General features: G+C 40.8%; 1 protein-coding gene across 1 annotated transcript in view; it reads left to right on the forward strand.

Annotated features, from left to right (window-relative positions):
• The window catches only part of pigu (phosphatidylinositol glycan anchor biosynthesis, class U), a 35525-nt gene extending 16645 nt beyond the window's left edge, over window positions 1–18880 (forward strand). The window contains exons 6-12 of the mRNA XM_052031567.1: window positions 878–978; window positions 2225–2322; window positions 5099–5253; window positions 6734–6877; window positions 8230–8354; window positions 12733–12875; window positions 15004–18880. Coding sequence (XP_051887527.1) covers window positions 878–978; window positions 2225–2322; window positions 5099–5253; window positions 6734–6877; window positions 8230–8354; window positions 12733–12875; window positions 15004–15117 — 880 coding nt within the window. The 3' untranslated portion in view covers window positions 15118–18880. The remainder of the gene's footprint in view (window positions 1–877; window positions 979–2224; window positions 2323–5098; window positions 5254–6733; window positions 6878–8229; window positions 8355–12732; window positions 12876–15003) is intronic.
• Window positions 18881–20254: the final 1374 nt, after the last annotated feature.

Here is a 20254-nt window from a genome sequence, read left to right on the forward strand (position 1 = left end):
TAAGGAAGCCCTATTGCAATTGTGAAAATTGGGGAAACCACACCAGGAGTATTGTGCAGTTTTGGTCTCATTGGCAAAGGGGGATGGCAGGATGGTGGGTTTGCCACACAAAGAGTGATTGAGTTGAAAGGAACTGTGCTCTTTAGAGTTTAGAAGGATGAGAAATCTCATTAAGACATACAATGTTCTTAAAAGGCATGTAGGCTGGGTGCAGGGAAGATGTTTCTCCTGACGGAGAAGTCTAGAACCAGCAGACATAATCCTAGAATTAGTGGTAGGCCATTTAAAGCTGACATGAGGAGAAATTGCTTCACTCAGAGGATGGTGAACCTTAGAAATTCTCTGCTCAGAATGACTGGAAGCTCAGTTATGGTGCTAATTTAAAACATTTTTAGATTTTTGGGGGATACGGTGATAGTGCTGGAATACAGCACTGAGGTGGAAGATCATCCTTGATCTTGTTGAATGGTGGAGCGCCTTGATCGACAAAAAAATAAAATATGGCTCAAAAGAGATGGTTTTGTCTTGCTGCTGTGACTTTGTTCTCTGAAGAAATGGAGTATAATTATGCTGCAGCATTTGGTGAAATCAGAGTTCAAAAGGCAATATGGGTTTAATTTGACAGAGGCAATAAAATAAGCAAGAAAACATCAGACACTAACTAATGAGGACTAAACCAATTTGGATCATCTCCATTTCAGAGGAAAATGAACAACATGGTCACTAATTAACAAACAATTAAAGTTGTTAAAAGTATTTTCATTCATTCAGATAAAGTCATGTTCAAGGGATTGTTGTTCCTACACAGGACTGATAGATGTGATAAACTCTGTCCCTCACGAATGTTGCAAATGAGTTGTTCTCTGTTCCGTTCCAGCTATCTCATGAATCCATTCACTGTGCTAACCTGTGTGGCAAAATCGACTTGTGCTATCAACAATGCAATTATTGCAGTTTTTATTTTAGCCACCGTGAAAGGTGAGGATTGCTTAATTCTTTGACAGACCTACAATATGCTTTATCCATTTCACGTGCCAAGCCTGGTCTTGGCAGTTGATCAGCTGTACGTAATCATTAATTGAGATTTGTATGTTGTTCTATGATTGGGACTAGAATACTTGTCACTTATAATTTCACAAAGGTGAAGCAATAACAGCCAGATGAAAATTGAAACAAAAAAATATGTTGTTTTTTAATCAGTGGAATTGCAGAGATGAAGGAAGAAGTCACTGTTGATTTGATGTTTTAGTTGTCTCACCTTATTCATGAAATCTTGACAGAGACTCATTCCTTCAGGGTCAGTGGCAAGATTGTTATCTGGTATAAAAGTGGCATGCAGGTGCTGCTGTTGCCTTAAGTCAAGGAACTGGGGTTCATTGCTGACCTCTGCTGTCTTTGTGGAGGTTGCACATTCTTCCTGTGGTCACATGGGTTTCCCCTGGATGCTGTGGGTTCCCCCCACGTCCCAAAGATGTGCTGATTGGTAGGTTATTGGCCACCTTAAATTGTGCATGTGTGGGTACTTGGAGAATGATGGGCAAGTGAGGGAGAATAAGTTACAGGGAACAAGAGATGGGATTGCTTTGAGTGCCAGCATGGACTCGAATGGCCGCCTTTTGTGTTATAAGAGAATAAGTTACAGGTTGGCCTGGTTAAATTTGTGATTCCTTCTTGTCTATACTGGTACAAGAATTTGGTCTCTATGCTCTTTGGCTCAATCAGGGCTCCCTCTGCAATACATCAAGAGCTGCCTGCCCCGTGGGTTTGGATTGGACTTGACTGAAGCATCTTTCTCAGGCAAACAGCGTGCTACCACTTGCTGTTCAAGTTCACAAATGGCAAATGTTCTGTTGGCTGAGCTCCTGAAACACAGCCAGTAACCATGGAACCTCAAGCTTAGGAAGGGAAATGGAAAAAATTAACATGAGAAGAATACATAAACCACTTTCACATTTTGAAATAAAATACTCCATCGTTTAAATATGTTGTTAATGAAAAGAAAAATAAGAACCTGAAACGAGAATGGAAAATACTGCATTGCAGATAGTTAGCAACTTGGGAGCTGTATTTGGTGTAATCTTTCAGTCAGAGTCTTTTGAAAATGTATTCAAAACATTGACTTTTCTCTTTGCATGTTATGTATTGTTCAATAAGGCAGCATTTTAGAATTGTCTGGTGCATTTAAATGTCCTTTGACTTGAATTGACATGTTTTCTGTTTTCAGGAAGTGCCTTTATTAGTGCAATATTCTTGGCCTTGGCTGCATACCAGTCTTTGTATCCTGTTGCATTGTTTGCCCCAGCATTGCTGTACCTTGCACAGGTGATTTATTTTTAATAATAGCTTTCTTACTACTGATGGGTTTTCAATACAGCCAATTTCTTTCCCAAGGATCATAAACAAACCTTCCCTGAGATCTTAGTGGGTAGTTAGACTGTGTAATGTGGTGTGTAACCTGCAGATAAGGACACAGTCAAGTTCAATGCCTCAACTGTGCTGCATTACACAAGGGCTGAATCAAACCAAATTGTGCTGTCTACCCACTGGTCGTGCAGCTTGTTAGCACGTTAACTCTCCAGGTTCCAAGAATGGCCCCTTATGCAATCCTGAATCAGTATTTTTGGGAAAGGATATTGGACCATGTGTTTATATACTAAATGTTTTCCAAGTGTAATGCTGTTGATTTTCAAAAACACTTCAAATTGATAGCAAGAATTGATCAGACAATTGATTTTAAAAGTAAATGTTATAGTGTAGGTTTGAATCTCTGCTATTATGGTAGACTATTAATCAGAAATTTAATTTTTTAAGCCAATGTGGTGAAGGACTTAGCTGTACATGCCAAACAAATCTTGGGATTGATTTTAGTTAGCTAATTTTAGCCAGTGCAAAGAATGGATGGGTTGCAATTGTCTCCTTGTTTCTGGACAAGCAGTCAGAAATTCTATTCCAGATTATATTCAGTGATGTTTTTGAGGATCGGCTGAAGACAGCAGTGGACCAGGCTGTGACATAATATTTCCCCTTCCACCATTGTCAAAATAACTTGCTGAGATCTGTTGACAACAAAATATCTTTATGAGCATCAATTGATTTGGGAAGCCACCAGTTTCTGAGATCTACAGAGCTACACTTGAACGTTTGTAACCAAAATGGGGAAGGGAAAACATTTGAAAGGAAACTCTTCAGTTTTGAGGACTGGATCCCTCTGAAGAGTGAGGTTACACAGGTGTTTGTTGATATAATAATTCGGTTCCAGTAAGCTCCATTGCTGCTCATCCATTGGCACTTGTAGCTGTGACTTCTTTCCTTGGAGCTGGTTCCTTGTGTACCCTGCTTCCTGAGTTTGGTCTCTTGGGGAGGCACGGTGGTGTAGCTGGTAGAGCCTCACAGCTCCAGCGGTCCAGGTTCAATCCCAACCTGTGTGGAGTTTGCATGTTCTCCTTGCGACCGCGAGGGTTTCCCCCTCGTGGTCTGGTCTTCTCCCTCACCCCAAGATGTGCAGGTTAATTGGTCACTGAATTATCCCTTGTGTGAAAGTGAGTGGTAGAATCAGGGGGGAGTTGGTGAGAATGGGGGGGAACAAAATAAGAGTAGTTTAGGATTAGCGGAAATGATATTGTTTACTTGCTGAGAACAAAAGAAAATGAATTCTGTTTTTAGCATAAAATTAGTGTAGGCTGATGAACTAACACTTCCCTGATGATTAGCTTGAAGTGGCATTATTTGCATTAATAAATTGGGAAGACTGGAAGTTCAAAACATAGTGACAGACTTAAGAACAGCTTCTTCCCCACTGCTATCAGACCTGAACCAATCACCACCTCTTTCACATCCCCTTCCTGGTCGTGCTGCCACATTCTTGTACTGTTAACATAACCTCTCTCAGTTATTCTGTTATTGTCACTTTTGCACTACTGATTGCACTACAATCTTTGCACCATTCTGCTGTTTTGCACTCGTCATTGTATTTACTATTACCATGTATACTGTTTACTCTGTGAGCTTCATGCAAACAGGGAATTTCATGCACCCTGGTGTATATGACAATAAACTAATCTGAGTCATGTTGAAGCACAATATGGAAAGGAAATGAGCTTTAATAACATAGGAGACAGACCCATCGAGTTTGTCATTAACCAGAGACTTTTACTGCTTTAAGCGAATGCCAAAGTGGATGCCATAAGATGGTGTAATAGAGTTTTAAAAGACATTTTAAAATGTACGTTTTGAATAAAATTTTGATGACATTGAAAATACTTGTTCCCTAGATAGCAGAGTGGTGCTGCCTTATCGATACTGTGTAATGGGCCACTGAGTTTGAAAATGTAGATGTGTTTTGGAAAATCACATGCAGTGGCTCCTCACAAGATGTATTCCCAACCTCTGCTAAATTTCTAGTCCTGCTGACTAGGTTAAGGATGTAGCCATCATTCTCATATTATTAGCAACTGTCGTGGATCTGAGGTTGAAGTTAAGGCATGTGGATTAAAGGGAGCTTCATTCTGTCTCTAACTGCTGTACCTGACCTAGAGGTCCTCCAGACATACAGCAGGACTTTATCCTAGTGCTTGATGGCTCTGAGCCTGTACTCCATGGAGTTGAGAAGGATGAGGGAGGATCTCATTGAAACCTACCAGATACTGAAAGGCCTGGATAGAGTGATGTTTCCATCAGTAGGAGAGTCTAGGATCCGAGGGCACAGCCTCAGAACAAAAGGATGTCCCTTTAAAACTGAGATGAGGAGGAATTTCTTCAGCAGAGAGTGGTGAATCTGTGGAATTTGTTGCCATGGAGGGCTGTGGAGACCAAGTCACTTGGTGTACTCAAGGCAAAGATTAATAAGTTCTTGATTGCTAAGGGGGTTAAGGGTTATGGGGACAATGGGGTTGAGAAAAAAAACAGCCATGATTGAATGGTGGAATAGACTCGATGGGCTGAATGGCCTAATTCTGCTTCTATATCATGGTCTAAATATCCATCACCATTTGCAAAAGCAATATTCTTAAAAGTTTAGAAAAAAGGAGCAATGAAATGAAATTCAGTTGAAATGCATCAAAGTAGACATATTTATAATTTTTTTTATATCTTCCTACAGAAACACCATCTAATAGTGAGCCTCCATAGTACGGCCTTCCTGTTATTTTTGCTCAAATATGCTGTCATGTTTATCGGCTGCTTGCTGATCAGCTTATGCTTGTCATTTTTCTTGCTGAGTTCGTGGAGTTTCATTCCCTCTACATACGGATTCATGTAAGTTTTCTTTTTTTTTAAAAAAAATTATTCTGAGACAAAATGTCAGCTGAGTTCTGAAATGATTTCTTGCTACCCAAAGTTATAGTTTTTTTTAAAAAGGAAGGTGGTGTGCGGTAACAGCTACTGTCTAAAGTTGAAAGGGAATGGAACACAGTCATTTAATTTTAAATTAATACCTTTTGAGAGATGAAAAAAAACTACAGATTTTCAAGCACCTTTACAGTTGATTAACCTGTGCAAAGATAATGGGAACAAAGTGAACTTTCATAAATACACCTACCTTGTTCTCCAGCCACTAAACAGAAACAAGACAGAAATTCTCTTATTTAAAGTCTATTATCCTGACATTTACGGCTGCTTCGTTGTAGCTAAGCCTGCAGTACATAGACACCAGGGCACCATCTCAGTCAACCAGTAGCCTCACCTGAGCCAAATTATATGTAGTCATGCACTTTTGTCCTTGGACATCCAGGACCCTTTAATCTCACTTACAAAAGTAGGTGAGTTGCATGTTACAAGTTAAGATGCAAAACAAAAACTAAACCAACCTGCTTCCTGTTTTAACAAGGGCCTATCAAGGTAACCAATCTAGTTGCAGGAAATGGTGAGGGCATTCAAAGTTTCCATTCTTCGTTTTCATAATCATTCTGTTTTTAACCACAGGTGGTTGTGTTTTGCAGACTGCTTAACATGTTGCAGCTGAAAGAAGCTGGGGAGGACTGAATCCATGAGGTGAATGCCTTGTAGTACTGCTTGTGGGTCAGGAAGAGCAGGAGTGCTTTTTCCATTTGACACATTACCCAGTAAAGCACCTGCCCTTGTGATCAGTCTGTGTCCCTCGATTGGCCTTTGCCATCTTCTCACCATTGGTACCATCACCAGCCCCTTCCCCAATCCATGCAAGTTGTAGAAACAGTGCAAGACATCAAATAATTGGTAAACTCTATGTATTTAGAGATATAATCTGAATGGGTTTTGTATATGGCATTATGTTAAACGTGAGGAAAACACAAAGCTGTACTCCCTGCTCCAGGTTTCCTGTAACCCATTCTCTGGGCAGCACTTTGGCACGGCTGATAGCTCTGCTGCCTCACAGCTCCAGCGACCCAGTTTCGATCCTGACCTCCGGTACTGTCTGTGTGGAGTTTGCACATTCTCCCTGTGACCGCGTGGTTTCCCACATCCCAAAAACACATTGGTTGGCAGGTTAATTGCCAGCTGTAGATTTCCCCTAGCGTAGTTGGCAAATAGGAGAATGAGGATGTGAGAGAGAATGGATTATGGGGAAATAAATCAGGGAATTGAATTGCTCTGAAAGCCAGCATAAACTCAATGGGCCGAATGGTCTCCCTCCATGTGGTGAGAATATAGGAAATCAAGGAAAGTTGAACGTTGTTAAATATAATCACTTGGCATAAGTTTGTGAATAAATTTTAAATCCTTTTTTTCCCCATCTAAATCTTTTTGTTTCTTCTAGCCTTTCTGTTCCAGATCTTACACCAAACATTGGGCTATTTTGGTACTTCTTTGCTGAAATGTTTGAGCATTTCCGGCTGTTTTTTGTGTGTGTATTTCAAATCAACGTATTCTTCTATACTCTTCCACTATCAATGAAATTAAGGTAAGATTTCCATTACCATTTACAATGCTAACTCCATTTTTGTTATAACAATATAAACTTGTGGGTAATACTCAGCAGGGCAGGCAACCTCTGTGGAATGAGAAACAGAGTTAATGTCTCAGTTTCATCAAACCTGTCTTTGTGTAGCTTTATTTTGTTAGGATTATAATTTTATCTTCCACTTCCTCAGCCCCCCCACCAGACATTGTTGTTCATTGTTCCACAAGTATTGCCATCCCTCTGATACATCATCTGTACATCCCTCACACACCAAGAGCATGACTGTTGGAAAGCCATTCAACTAAAGTGGCTAATCCCAGTACATCCTTTGCCCAATCTTTGCGTTGGATTACTGCTTGTTGTCAGGAGAAGATAACCGCATGCACACATCTACTGTCCTGGATTGAGGTTAGTTGCATGTAGCCTGCTCCGCCATTCAGTATAAGCTTAGCTAATCTGCCCAGGCTTCATCTCCTCTTCTGTGCCACTTCTCTCTCGCCATCAATTCTCCAGTATTTCAAAAATTTATCTACCTCTTTAAATACCTCCAACGATCTAAATTCCACGACAATGAGAGGATTCCAGAGATTCTTCATCCTCTGCTGAGATTGGCTCACTTGCCACGGATTCAAGGGTTGAATTTAGAAAGAAAGAATTGCATTCACTTCAAGATGAACAAGAGTACAGTTCTTTAGAGTATGTCATAATTGTCATGTTAAAATTTTGGCAGCCACTTTGTGCACAGCGCGTTCCATGAAATGCAATGATCTGTCTGTATTCTGCCATGCTTGTAGACTTACAAGTGTAGTCCTGCAGCAAGTATGTTACGATAGGAGCCACACTTCAAAAATACTTGCTTGACTATAAAGTGCTTTGGGCTGTCCTACAATCATGAAAAACTAAGTAAATTCTGGTCCATTTTTGTTTTCTGTGCACTTGTTCTGAGAATCAAGTTCAGTGAGAGTGTAATTATGAAGCATTCAAGAATAATAGCTGTGGAATTTAAAATAATAACATCTCTTATATTTCATTGATAACAAATGGTCCATTGAGGTGATCCTTAACCTTCTCTATTTTTTTATTCTATTGATGGAAAAGGTTACTTAATAAGGAAACAAGTGCAGCCTACTCAAACACTTGTTGTAAATTAGCATTCTTTAGTATATAATATTGAATTATGAATAGATTAATTAACTGCCAGATTTATGAAGTATCATAGCTGTTGGGCAGTTAATGTTCAGAACTGACTACAGTGTGTGGGTTGTAAATCTGCTTATCTGTTGGCTTAGCTGTAGTTTATGTTTTCAGTAAATTGTTTGTGAATGATATGCTGCTCTTTATCCTTTTTGCAGAGATCATCCCATGTTCTTCATGTTCATTCAGATTGCAGTCATTGCAATTTTTAAGTCTTACCCAACCGTAGGTGATGTAGCACTGTACATGGCCTTCCTACCCATGTGGAACCACCTTTACCGATGTAAGTACAATAGTGAATAAACGTATCTGGTACTAACAATATGTTCCTTTTTCTGTGATATCTATTTTACCGATGAAGCAGTTGCCTCCCATGTCACGGGTCCTACAGTATGTTATGTGACTACTTTCTGTACAAGCCAGTAGTGGATTCACAACCTGGGTAACATCAGAAAGCAACGCTGCAGAGTCTGAGCCTCTTCTTACCCAACCTCCATGTATTTGTGCCTTTACAGTAGGGTCACTTATGACAGTGGACAATTTTAGCCTTTCCTCGAGCATAGCCACACAACTCCCGAATTGATTGGTATAAGGGAGACCTGAGACTGCAAATGCTGGAATCTGGAGCCTCAGACAGTCTGCTGGAGGAACTCAACAGGTCGAGCAGCATCTGTGGTGGTGGGGGGAGGAATTGTCACCATTTCGGGTCCTGGTTCAGGGTTCCCCCCTCCACCCCCCCTCTCCCGTCGAGGTAGTACAAAGGGAAAAATAATAACAGAAAGCAGAATATAGTGTCACAGAGAGATTGTCTGCCTGCAGTGCACTAAGGTGCAAGACCACGACGAAGTAGATTGTGAGACCAAGAGTTCATCCTGATCCTACATGAGGTCCATTCAAGAGTCTTATAACAGCGGGATAGAAGCTGTCCTTGAGCCTGGTGGTACATGCGTTGCATCATATATGAGGATTGTATTACTGCACACATAATCCAGAGGAATGGAATTAATTATCAATGGAACATCAACTCAAGCTCTATCATGGCAGTTTAGTAATTTCAATACAGTTTTCAAAGGGCAAAGACAATAGTAAAGTGATCATGATGATGCTCAATGGTCATTAAACCCTGACTGTTTTAAGTGTGTTTTAAAGAAGAACATCTGCTGTCCTTGCCTAGTCTTGCCTGTTTGTGACTCCGACATGGTTAACTGCCTCTGAAGTGTCCTAGCAGGACGCTCAGCTGACTCACTGCTAAGCGCAGCCCAGGGATAAACGATGTGTTGACTTTGCAGACAGTACACCCATCCTCAGAATGCTCCTGCTGTGACTGAACCAACACAAATCTGGTGTCAAGCCTGGGGTCCTTCAACATTGGGAAGGCATTGGACAGACACACTAACATAAAACTGGCTGTAAGGAGTTGCCTAACTGAGCTAGTCCCTCTTGCCTGCATTTGCCCCATATCCCTCTAAACCCTTCCTATCCATGTACCTGTTCAAATGTCTTCTAAATGTTGTAACTGTACCCACCTCTACCACTTCCTCTGGCAATATGTTCCATGTATGCACCACCCTCTGTGTAGAAAATGTTCCCCCTCAGGTCCCTTTTAAATCTTGCTGCTCTCACTTTTATCTTATACCATCTTGTTTTGGATTCCCCTACCCTGGGGAAAAGACTGTGGCTATTCACCTTATCTATGTCCTTCATGATTTTATAAACCCCTATAATGTCACCCCTTAGCCTCCTACACTCCAGGGAAAAAGTCCCAGCCCCTCCTTGTAACTTAAACTCTCCAGTCCTAGAAACATCCCTGTAAATCTTTTAGAACATAGAACACTACAGTACAGTACAGTACAGGCCCTTCAGCCCACAATGTTGTGCCAACATTTTATCCTGTTGTAAGATCTATCTAACCCTTCTCTCCCACATAGCCCCCTATTTTTCTATCATTCATGTGTCTATCTAAGAATCTCTTAAATGTCCCTAATGTATCCGCCCCCACAACCTCTGCCGGCAGTGCGTTCCATGCACCCACCACTCTCTGTGTAAAAAAAAACTTACCCCTGACGTCCCCCTTATACCTTCCTCCAATCACCTTAAAATTATGTACCCTTATGTTAGCCATTGTCACACTGGGAAAAAGCCTGACTGTCCACTCGATCTATGCCTTTTGTGCACCCTTTCCAATTTAATGATTTCCTTCCTATGGCAGGGCAACCAGAACTGCGCACAGTACTAATGTGGCCTTACCAACATCTTGTACAGCTGTAACATGACATCCCAACTCCTGTACTGAATGTCCTCTCTAAACTTAATTAAATGATTCTTCGTAGTTCAGGCTGTGTCACTCGAAAGCATGTTTATTAACCCAAAAAATCAGGAACTATTTCACTTGTACACTCAACTTGTACAAACTGGATTCCTGCAGCCTCAAGGGGCCCTGTTCCTATTTCTTGCTACCAGCCAAGCAACCCATGTACGTCCAGAGTGTTGGATTGATCTGGCAACAAGCGTGTTCTCATGTGCATGTGTCCTCTGATGCAGTGACCCAATTTGCAGAGTGCCATAATAACCCATTCCCACCTCCTCCAATGGAATTTGTTTGGGAAATGATTGCACTTGAGGTGGAATTGAGGGTGTGTATGATGAGACACATCGCTGCTGCTTTTCATGTCTTTTTGTGGCCATTGAGTGTACATGGACACTTTGGAAGAGACAACCAGCTGGTACCACTTCTCAGTTCTTTCCCCATATCTCTTTAAATTTTTTTTCTTCTCAAATATTTATCCCTTTCACCTTTAAGGATTATAGAGTCATGCAGCATAGAAATGGGCCCTTTAGCCCACTATATCCAAGCCGACCATTTTGTCCATCTGGACTAATTCCATTTGCCTGCATTAGGTCTGTGTCCTCCTATGCCTTGCCTATTTGAGTGCTTGTCTAAATGCCCCTTAAATGCAGGGAGTGTACGTGATTCCACTTCCTTCACTGGCAGCTTGTTCCAAATATCAACCACACTCTGTGTAAAACATAAACACTTTCTCCTCAGATCCCATTTAAAGCTCCATTTTCTCACCCTAAACCTATGTCCTCAATTTTTATCAGGCATTGATAAAGGTGGTGAACACTTTATCAGCAACAGACAGTTTTTCCTCATGTTGTCTCTAATTTTTTTTGACAATCAGCTTACCTTGTGCCTGCTGGTATTGACTCCTCAACTGTTGGAAGCAATTTCCCCTCTTGTCCAAAACTCAGTCAAATCTCTGCTTATCCTTCTGTACTGAACTTAAACTTCTCTAACCTATCCATGTAATCATAAACCCTCATTCTTAAATCGTTCTGGTAAATCTCTTGAATCTCCAAAGCTTTTGGACCCTTCCTAAAGTGTGGTGCCCGGAACTAGAGGCAGGACTCTGGATGGGTTGAACTGGTGCTTCAAATGGGTTTATGACAATATGCTGTCTTTGAACTCTGGATCAGTATTAGTAAAGTCAGGGGTCCTATTCTTTTTCTACTTTCCTTCCTCATTTATCGACTGATATGTCGATTTAATACCACCATAGTATAACTCCAGGATCTGCTATACAGGACGTTAGTAGTTTTGTCTTTCGTGATTCAAGTGACCTGAGTACTTATCACCTTTGAACCTGTGATATTCCAGCAAACTGCTGCAGGAGGGGAAACCCTCATCCTTCAAGTCTATTGGGTAAAGCAAATGGTTTTGTCAATTGAGTATGATGTACTGGAATTGGTTTATTATTGTCACATGTATCAAGGTACAGTGAAAAGCTTGTCTTGCATACTGTTCATACAGATCAATTCATTACACAGTGCAATGAGGTAGAACAAGGTAAAACAATAACAGAATGCAGAATAAAGTGTCACAGCTACAGAGAAAGTGCAGTGCAGGTAGTCGATAAGGTGCAAGGTCATAATGAGGTAGATTATGAGGTCAAGAATCCATCTTATTGTACTAGGGGACCGTTCAATAGTCTTATAACAGCGAGATAGAAACTGTCCTTGAGCCTGGTGGTACATGTTTTTAGGCTTTTGTATCTTCTGTTTATACTGTCATGCTCCTGATTTGTACCTTGTAGATGGTGGAAAGCCCTTTTGTATACAGATTAATTTTCTATTTTATAACATGGACTGCCTTCCAAAAAATACTTTGTTGGCTGTAAAGTATTTGGGATGCCTGGTTATAGAAATGCAGGTATTTTTAATTCTTCCTATTTTGACTTCTGAGATGCAACTGATAAGTCCACTCGCTGTATTTGAACTGCGGATGTAAATTCAAGCTCATCTTTGGGAAATATATCTTTGGGGGAAATATTTTAATCTGGTGTATAACTTCCAACTGTCCATCTTATCTTACCTGTCCAAGAGCCCATCTTATCATACTAGGGAACCGTTCAATAGTCTTATAACCGTTCAGTAGTCTTATTACTGTCATGTTGGTGTCCAACAGGCTTGGGCTGTCAAGTTCTCAAACTCTGTTGAAGCTCAGTGAAAATCTGCCACATCTTCCATTATGCAAGGGAAAGATCCAGTGAGAATACACCTCCTGTTGGCAGTAACTAGATTGACGTTGATCTCTCTAGCCCTTTGCATCAGTACCTTGAACGTGTTAAACTAAAGAAGCCAAATAAAATTGTATTTTTCAGTCCTTCGGAACATCTTTGTGGTATCGTGCATGCTGATCTCTTCATCAGTGTTGTTCCCAGTTTTGTGGCATCTTTGGATTTATTCTGGAAGTGCAAATTCCAACTTCTACTATGCCATTACTTTGGCATTCAACGTTGGGCAGGTAAGAGTACAGGACACCCCTGCATTCCAACCTTTTGGGCACAGAAATTCACCCTTCCAGAATTGACAAATCACTACCCAAAAATTTGACATAGAGTAAAATTCACTCTCTCGAAATTTGTAGGGGAGTCAAAAGTAAATAAACTTTTCAACTTGCGCTTCTTGACACGGCTTTGTGTTACGGAAAATTGTGATACAGACTGTTTTCTAAGAATACAATCCCATTCCACTCCCCCCCCCCCCCCCCCCCCCCACCCCCGCCCAGATATTGTACAGGTTGCCTATAATTGTTAAACTTGTACCTCATTGGATTGGTATCAGAGTAGGTTTGCCTGGCTCAATGGAGAGTAATTGTCAACGGATTTCCCCGTGTCAGATGGCATTTCATGAGATCAGGAAGGGTACTTGGCACCTGTGCTGGGTCCTGTCAATCCAGCCTGAACCCAACGGGACCCAGCTGCATGCATCTGGATCAAGTCAGGTATACAGTATGTCCTGAAAGAACCATTCGGGTTCAGGTCAGAGGGGGTTGTTAGTCACACGCAGTGATTTATCCAGGTCAGGATGATTTGCTTAGTGTCATCGCATACATCCTCTGTTCTTGATCAATAACTACAGCAGAGCAGGTCTGTTTTTCTGCATTGCTGCAAAGGCAGTGATCAGAAATGGGGAAAAAAAATATAAGTACTCTTGCTCTGATTGGGTTTATTGGGTTTTAACTTTATGCCCAAGCAAACCTCTAACTCCTACTGCCTGTCAATTAGTAATGCCAAAGCATGAAACAGAGCAAGAGAAGAATACGAGGATCCTCTGTGTACACAAGTCCTTTTTTTAGGCACAGGATATTTTGGCATATTTTAGTAGATGTTTCCCCTTTAAAATAATTTACTTAAATTAGGTGTTTTTTCCTATATAGACATGATCATGATTTTACTCTTCAATAAACTTTCCCTCCTTCCCTGTCCTCAAGAAAAGATTGGAGGGCTACAAGTGTACCTAAAATGGTGCATTATCATATTGGTGGAGTTCTCATGGTATAACTGATGAACTTAATAGTTCATAGCAGTTCTGTTTTACAAAATATGTTGTTTTGCTGTTAAAGTAGCCTCTCTTTTAGGCTACAAAGTATAATAAATGAAACTAACCTACACTTGAATGTCATCAGGAGATGCCCAAGACTTTGCAACTATCGAGTACTTCTGAAGGGTAGAGAACATGCCAGTCCGTTTGAGCAGCAAGGTCACACTAAGGGAAGTAGTTCATCCCTCACGCCAATACACCAAAAAGAATCTATATCCTCTGTTTTGAGAAACCAAGTGCAATTGCACTGTGTTAAATGCAGCTGGGTGTAAAGTGATATAATAGACATTATTTGTTCATTCCCAGGATATGGGAGCTGCAGAGAAAGACCACAGTTAGTACTATTCCTAATTGCCTTTGAGAATGCAATGGTGAGCAGTTGCCTTGAACTGCTGCAGTCATTGTGAAGATATTCCCACAGTATTGTTGGGCAGTGAGCTGCAGGATCTGCCTATGAACTAATGACGTATCACCAGGTCACAGTAGTGTGTGATGTGGAGGTGGTAGGGATTGCACATGCCCAGAAGTTGCGGGTGTGGGAGGAGTTGTCAAAGAAGCCTCAATGAGTTATTGCAGTGCATTTTGTAGATATATTCTGCAATCACAGTGAGCTGGTGCTGGAGAGAGTGAATGTTTAAGTTGATGGGTGGGCTGCCAGTTAAGTGGGTGGTTTTATGCTGGATAGTGATGAGCTGCTTGAATGTTCTTGGAGCTGCATTGATCCAGGTATGTGGAGAATACTGCATCCTAACCTTGTAAAACATTGCCTGCACCTAACCCAACTTGAAGAGCACCCTAGAACATCTAATTTATGTTAATAGTGATGGGTAGAAAGAGTTACAACATTGTTTGTAACCATATAAAGCATGCCTAATAAGACATGTTCTTATTCAGTTATATAGCTATCAAAGCAATAGTTTAATGCAAAAGACTTTCGCTTGTGCATATGTGCATGTAGCATTGCCTGTTTTACTAGCAAGGTAGTTTGAAGCATTGTTATTTAAATTTAACATTGATGTGTTGACTGGTTATATCTCATTCCTCCACAGATTCTGTTGGTTTCAGATTATTTCTATGCCTTCATACGGAGAGAGTATCATCTTGTCAAGGGACTTCATTTAAAATCCAAGGATGGGAAAGAGGCACACATTGTTCTTACATAAAGGACCATTTGCACCCATTTATTAACATTAAAATTCCTGATATTATTTTGTAGGGAAGATACTGTTGCTAAGGACATCTTTAACTGATGTACCTTTCATCTTATTGTGGTGCAGCTATGGATTGCAGGATTCAATCACTTAAATGTATTTGTTTTTATGGAGCTCAGAACACAGGAAGAAAAGACTTTAAGATTGCTGTCAACATGATATGTTATAGAATTTGTTTTTAAAAGTTGCCCTTAATTTTCTGTTTTCTAAACGACAAGAGTCATTGCACTGGAACAATACCAGCCTGAGAATTCAGATGCTTCTGGCTCAGTGTTCGTTTTTGTACACGTTCCCTTCTGCAATACTTATCTGATGGTGGGTAGCTAAATACAAGGGCTTCTGTGGAATGCGAATGGATCTCCTTTTCTCAGGTGTTTTCTAGTTTGGGCTACAGGGCAGTAACTTCCAACTCTGCTACCAAGGGGCTCAGGAATACCAGTCTTAATGGCTAAATTACATAAATGTCATACTAATTGCCGTCTTTGCTGATGGGTTGATGTAGTGTGTGTCAGCTGTTCATCTAAATGGGAAGACTTGACCACATTTCTGAGAAGTGGAGTTGGTCTTGCTGTAAAAATACATGGGTGTATGTGAGAAGTGTGTGATAAATGGGCTAAAATATTATCATCAATCATTAACTGAATGGACAATACATCCTTTTCATTATAATCTTCTGTTATAACACTCTTTGCTCTACATCCCAAAATGAATGTAAGATACTGTTGATAAAGCTAATCAAAGCCTATGGCTTCTGAATTTTTTTAGTTTACTGTATTATCCAGTATAATAGAATGTTTTTCCTAAAGTTCAAGAGTACACTTCATTCTAATGAGCAAAATTCTTTGGTTAAGAGGACAATATGAATGGCAGTCATCACACCCGCTCTCAAAAGTTGTTCAAGTAGAAATGCACTACAAGAAACGTCACTGGGGAACATTTCTAAAGAGTGTGTGCAATATTCTTTGACATGCTTCCTCCACATCTATTTCTCTTCACCTGGACTTGTGATGAGGAGAACAAAGTTATAATCCCAAGGACTGTAATACTGAGAGGCTGTATAACCAGAAACGTGTTTTCCTATTATGAAATACAGTTAAACTCTGATAATCCAGCACCCTCAGGACGTCTGTACCAGACCAGCAGATCTTCCAGACTATTGTGTGTTATTCCTTTTACTACTCCAACGCAATTAGACATGGAGCAGTACAGCACGGATACAGGCCCTTCGGCCCAACCAGTCGATGCAGACCACAGTGCCCACCCATCTAGTCCCAGGTTCCTGCACTTGGCCCATATCCCTCTAAGTCCTGCCCCTCCATGTACCTATCCAAGTACTTCTTAAATGATACTATTGTACCTGCCTCAACCACTTCCTCTGGCAGCTCGTTCCATATACTCACCACCCTCTGTGTGAAAAAGTTGCCCCTCAGGTCCCTTTTAAATCTCTCCCCTCTCACCCTAAACCTATGCCCCATAGTTTTGGACTTCCCTACCCTGGGGAAAAGACTGTTATCACATTATCTTTAATACATATTGATGATTTATCAATAATTCATTATAATTAAATGTTAAATAGTAATATAATAAATTTTCCAGTGAAACAAAGGAAGCATGGGAAACCAAACCCTAATCAGTTTAAAGAGAGTGTGGGAACTAGGGCCTCAGTGAGTCAGAAGGGAGAGCAGGAAACATCAGCTGGTGAGTCAGATGATGAATCATCTGGGTTTCTGATTATTGGAGATTTACTGTAATGATTTTGGCCTTTCACTGGTAGCCCACCCTTCAATAGGCTCTTGCATTTTGACTTTATGTAATGAATGAGAATTGTTTATTGTGAAAGGCCCTGGAGTTTGTCTCTGACATCCAGCTTGTCTTAAAATGACTTCAGCACCATTCATGTTGTTAGACATCCCAAGATGATACACACGAGTCCACGCAGACTGAACCAAAGATGCAAACATCCAGACGTGACCAAAAGCTCACATTGGTACGGAAAGCACCATTTACTTGTCTACGGTGCTGCACATTTCATTTGAAAGAGCACAAGATGTATTCCTGGAGCTGGAGATATGTTGCATCTGTGGGTAAGTGTTGAGATCAAGCACATCTGATTAGTAGTGTAGGCTTGGGGTGCTTGAGAAGCCGTACCTCTACAATGGTCAGTGCTTTCACTCAGGAGAGAGAGGGAGTTGAAGAAAAAGCAAGTGGGGGGTGGGGAAATGATCAGAAGCTTCTTGCCAGTTGCATGTAACTAAATTGCCAGTTATTTATAATTGGTGGCATCTTAATGTGGTTTTATTATTGTGCTTATGATTAAGCCAGTTTATATTGATGGTGTTATATCTGCAGCAGCACCATTACTACTCCCTGACTGATTGCACATTAAGGAAATGGTCCTTCTCCCAATGTCTCAGATATCTAATTTCTCCTGAGTCTTGAGAGTAACTGCAGTGGAAGGTGTGGAGTTCTCTAGTCGCCCTTTGATGGGAACTGGGACTGCAACTCGCAGAATTTTTGAAATGAAGACGACTGTCGTGTTCAGCGAGATCTAATCAATTGCACTATCATCAGCAGGAGGAATGTCACAGAGCAATGACCACACTTGGATGAAGTGTACCTAATACCGTGTGCTTGTTCACTGATGACTTTCTTCCTATTTGCTGGACACTGCAGCTCCCTCTAGATTCTGCAAAATAACCACTGTGATAGTGAACTATTGAGCCACTGTAAACATGTGCCTGTAGACAGTTCATTGAGTGCAGATTAGAAAAATGGGTATGCTGCTCAATTTGAAAGTATTTCAAAGAAAGCTATATTGGTAGATTAATCACAGGTTTGGTGATACTGCCACTTGCACCAATTAAGGACAGCAGCTTCTTTTACGTTATAATTGTCATCTTTACGTCAACAGCAAAAAGCATCATAAATAATTGTGCTGAGAAAAATCACCACTTTGTCACTTCACGTTCTCACAGTTACGGTGAGTTTTATGTAGACAATGGTTTCCGCAAAAAAAGTTCCACTGTTTGTAAGTTCAGTTACTGTTCTTTGTGACTACAAAAAGTTGACCTTAATGACATTTTTTAATAAGGACTAAATGATGGAAGTATTCAACAGATCCGGCAGTATTTGTGGAAAAAGGTACAAGATTAGATTTCAACCACCTGAAACAATAGCTCTGTTTCTTCACGGATGTTGCCTATCTGAATATTTTCAGAATCTTGTATCAGGTATTCCACATCAGCTGCATCATGCTTTTGTGAATTTTTCATGTTTTATGCCCTTGCACAGTAGTTTTCCTTGGTTTAATGCACTCCACACAGGTAGGTATATAAAACTTACTGGGTCGAGTTGATGCTTTGTTTGTACTTGAGAGAGTTTATACTCTGTTTTCTTTCTGTTACCAATGCTATTTGGGGGCAAAGGAACCAAAATAGTTAATTGAGTCTCAACAGTAATTATCAAATTTTGGTTATATAACAAAATAACATCCATAGAATCTTGCAGCAGAGAAGGCTCTTACCATTTTTCTCCTTAAGGAAAGGATTGGCAATGCAAACTATTGGAGTATCGACATAATGCAGGATGGAATTAATGGGCTTTTTAAAAAAGATGCAGCAATTACAACATTTTGAATGCACTGGAGAAAATTGTGCTTCTGTGTAACGTGAAGTTATATTGGTTCACTGTAAAAAAAAATAAAGCTGTGATAATGGTTCTCTGAGTATTACTTGCTAGGCTGTAAGATATTGGCTTCAGCTTATGTGCATTTTCAACTCTAGCCTCAACCTATTCATTGAAAGGGTTGTGGGTGGAGGAAGGGGTTGTCGAGGGCATGACTTGCATTTATCACCATTCCTAATTTCTGTTGAGAAAGTAGCCGTGAGTATTGAACCCCTGCAGTCTGCGTTGTGCTATAAGATGGGGCATTTCAGGACTCTGGCCAACTGAGGGCAAAGGAACAGCAATATTCTTTCAAGTCCCAATTGTGCACGGTTTGCAGGGGAACTTGCAAGCGGCGCTACTGCCCTCTTTCAGGTGATAGAGTCTGCAGCTTTGAAGGAGCCATGGCAAAACCCTGCAGTCCATCTTATAGATGGTACACAGTGGAGGCATTGGATGATCTGTGGATGCCAGCCCAATGAAGCTCGCTGTGTACTAGCACATGCAACACAGGATTCCCACTCGACCAAGCAAGGAAGTCCCAGAGCTGCAGTCAGCTGTTTACCTCTGGCCAATGACACCCCAATGCTGGACTCCTCTTGGAGTTCATCACAGGAGTGGAAAGTTGGGTGAGCTTCACCCTACAGATCCACGCAAACATCCTGTGTCAGATTGGACCTAGAGCAGGGAATATTTCAAAATTCGCCTCACTGGAGGGACTGGATGTGGGGGGGACTTTGACATGTATTTGTTAAGATAGATATTTTTTAAATTGAATGCTTTAATTTTTAAAAAATAATTGGATGAGAAATTCTAAAATAAAACTTGACAGTTCCAGTGGGCCAGAGGCCTGGTTTAGTCACTTTTTTCAGTTTTGTCAAAACCCTTCCCTGCTCATCCTCATTAACGGCTGAGGGAAGAGAAGTGCTGGAAGGGCTCAGCATCTGTAGTTAACATTTCAGGTCAAGGATTTCCAGCCTCTGCAGTGATTTGCTCCAGCTCACCCCGAAAGATGCAGCCAACTCTGCAAGTTGAGATTGCCAGATCGCTCCAGGCAAGTTTGTTTGTTCGGAAGTTGACAGTGAACACAGACAGCTAAATCCAGTGCTGCATTGGAAAGATGGCAACAAATATTCTTATCAGTTTCTACATTTCAAATAAGAACCCATTTATGAAGGTAAGTCACTTGGGTATAGTAATTTTTGTTTTGTAGGACCTACAGCCATTGAGCTCTCCAACTATGTGAATGTGTACTTCGTAAATTTATTTTTTGGGGTGTGGCATCCCTGGCAAAGACGGTATTTATCGCCCATTCCTTCACTGCCCTGAACAGAGTGGTTTGCCAGACCAGTCCAGAATCATGGACAGTGTTATGGGTCTGCAGTCATAAGAGGCCAGACCAGGTAAACATGGGAGCTTTCCTCCC

The sequence above is a fragment of the Pristis pectinata genome, chromosome 16 (genome assembly GCF_009764475.1).
Source record: "Pristis pectinata isolate sPriPec2 chromosome 16, sPriPec2.1.pri, whole genome shotgun sequence".
Lineage (NCBI taxonomy): Eukaryota > Metazoa > Chordata > Chondrichthyes > Rhinopristiformes > Pristidae > Pristis > Pristis pectinata.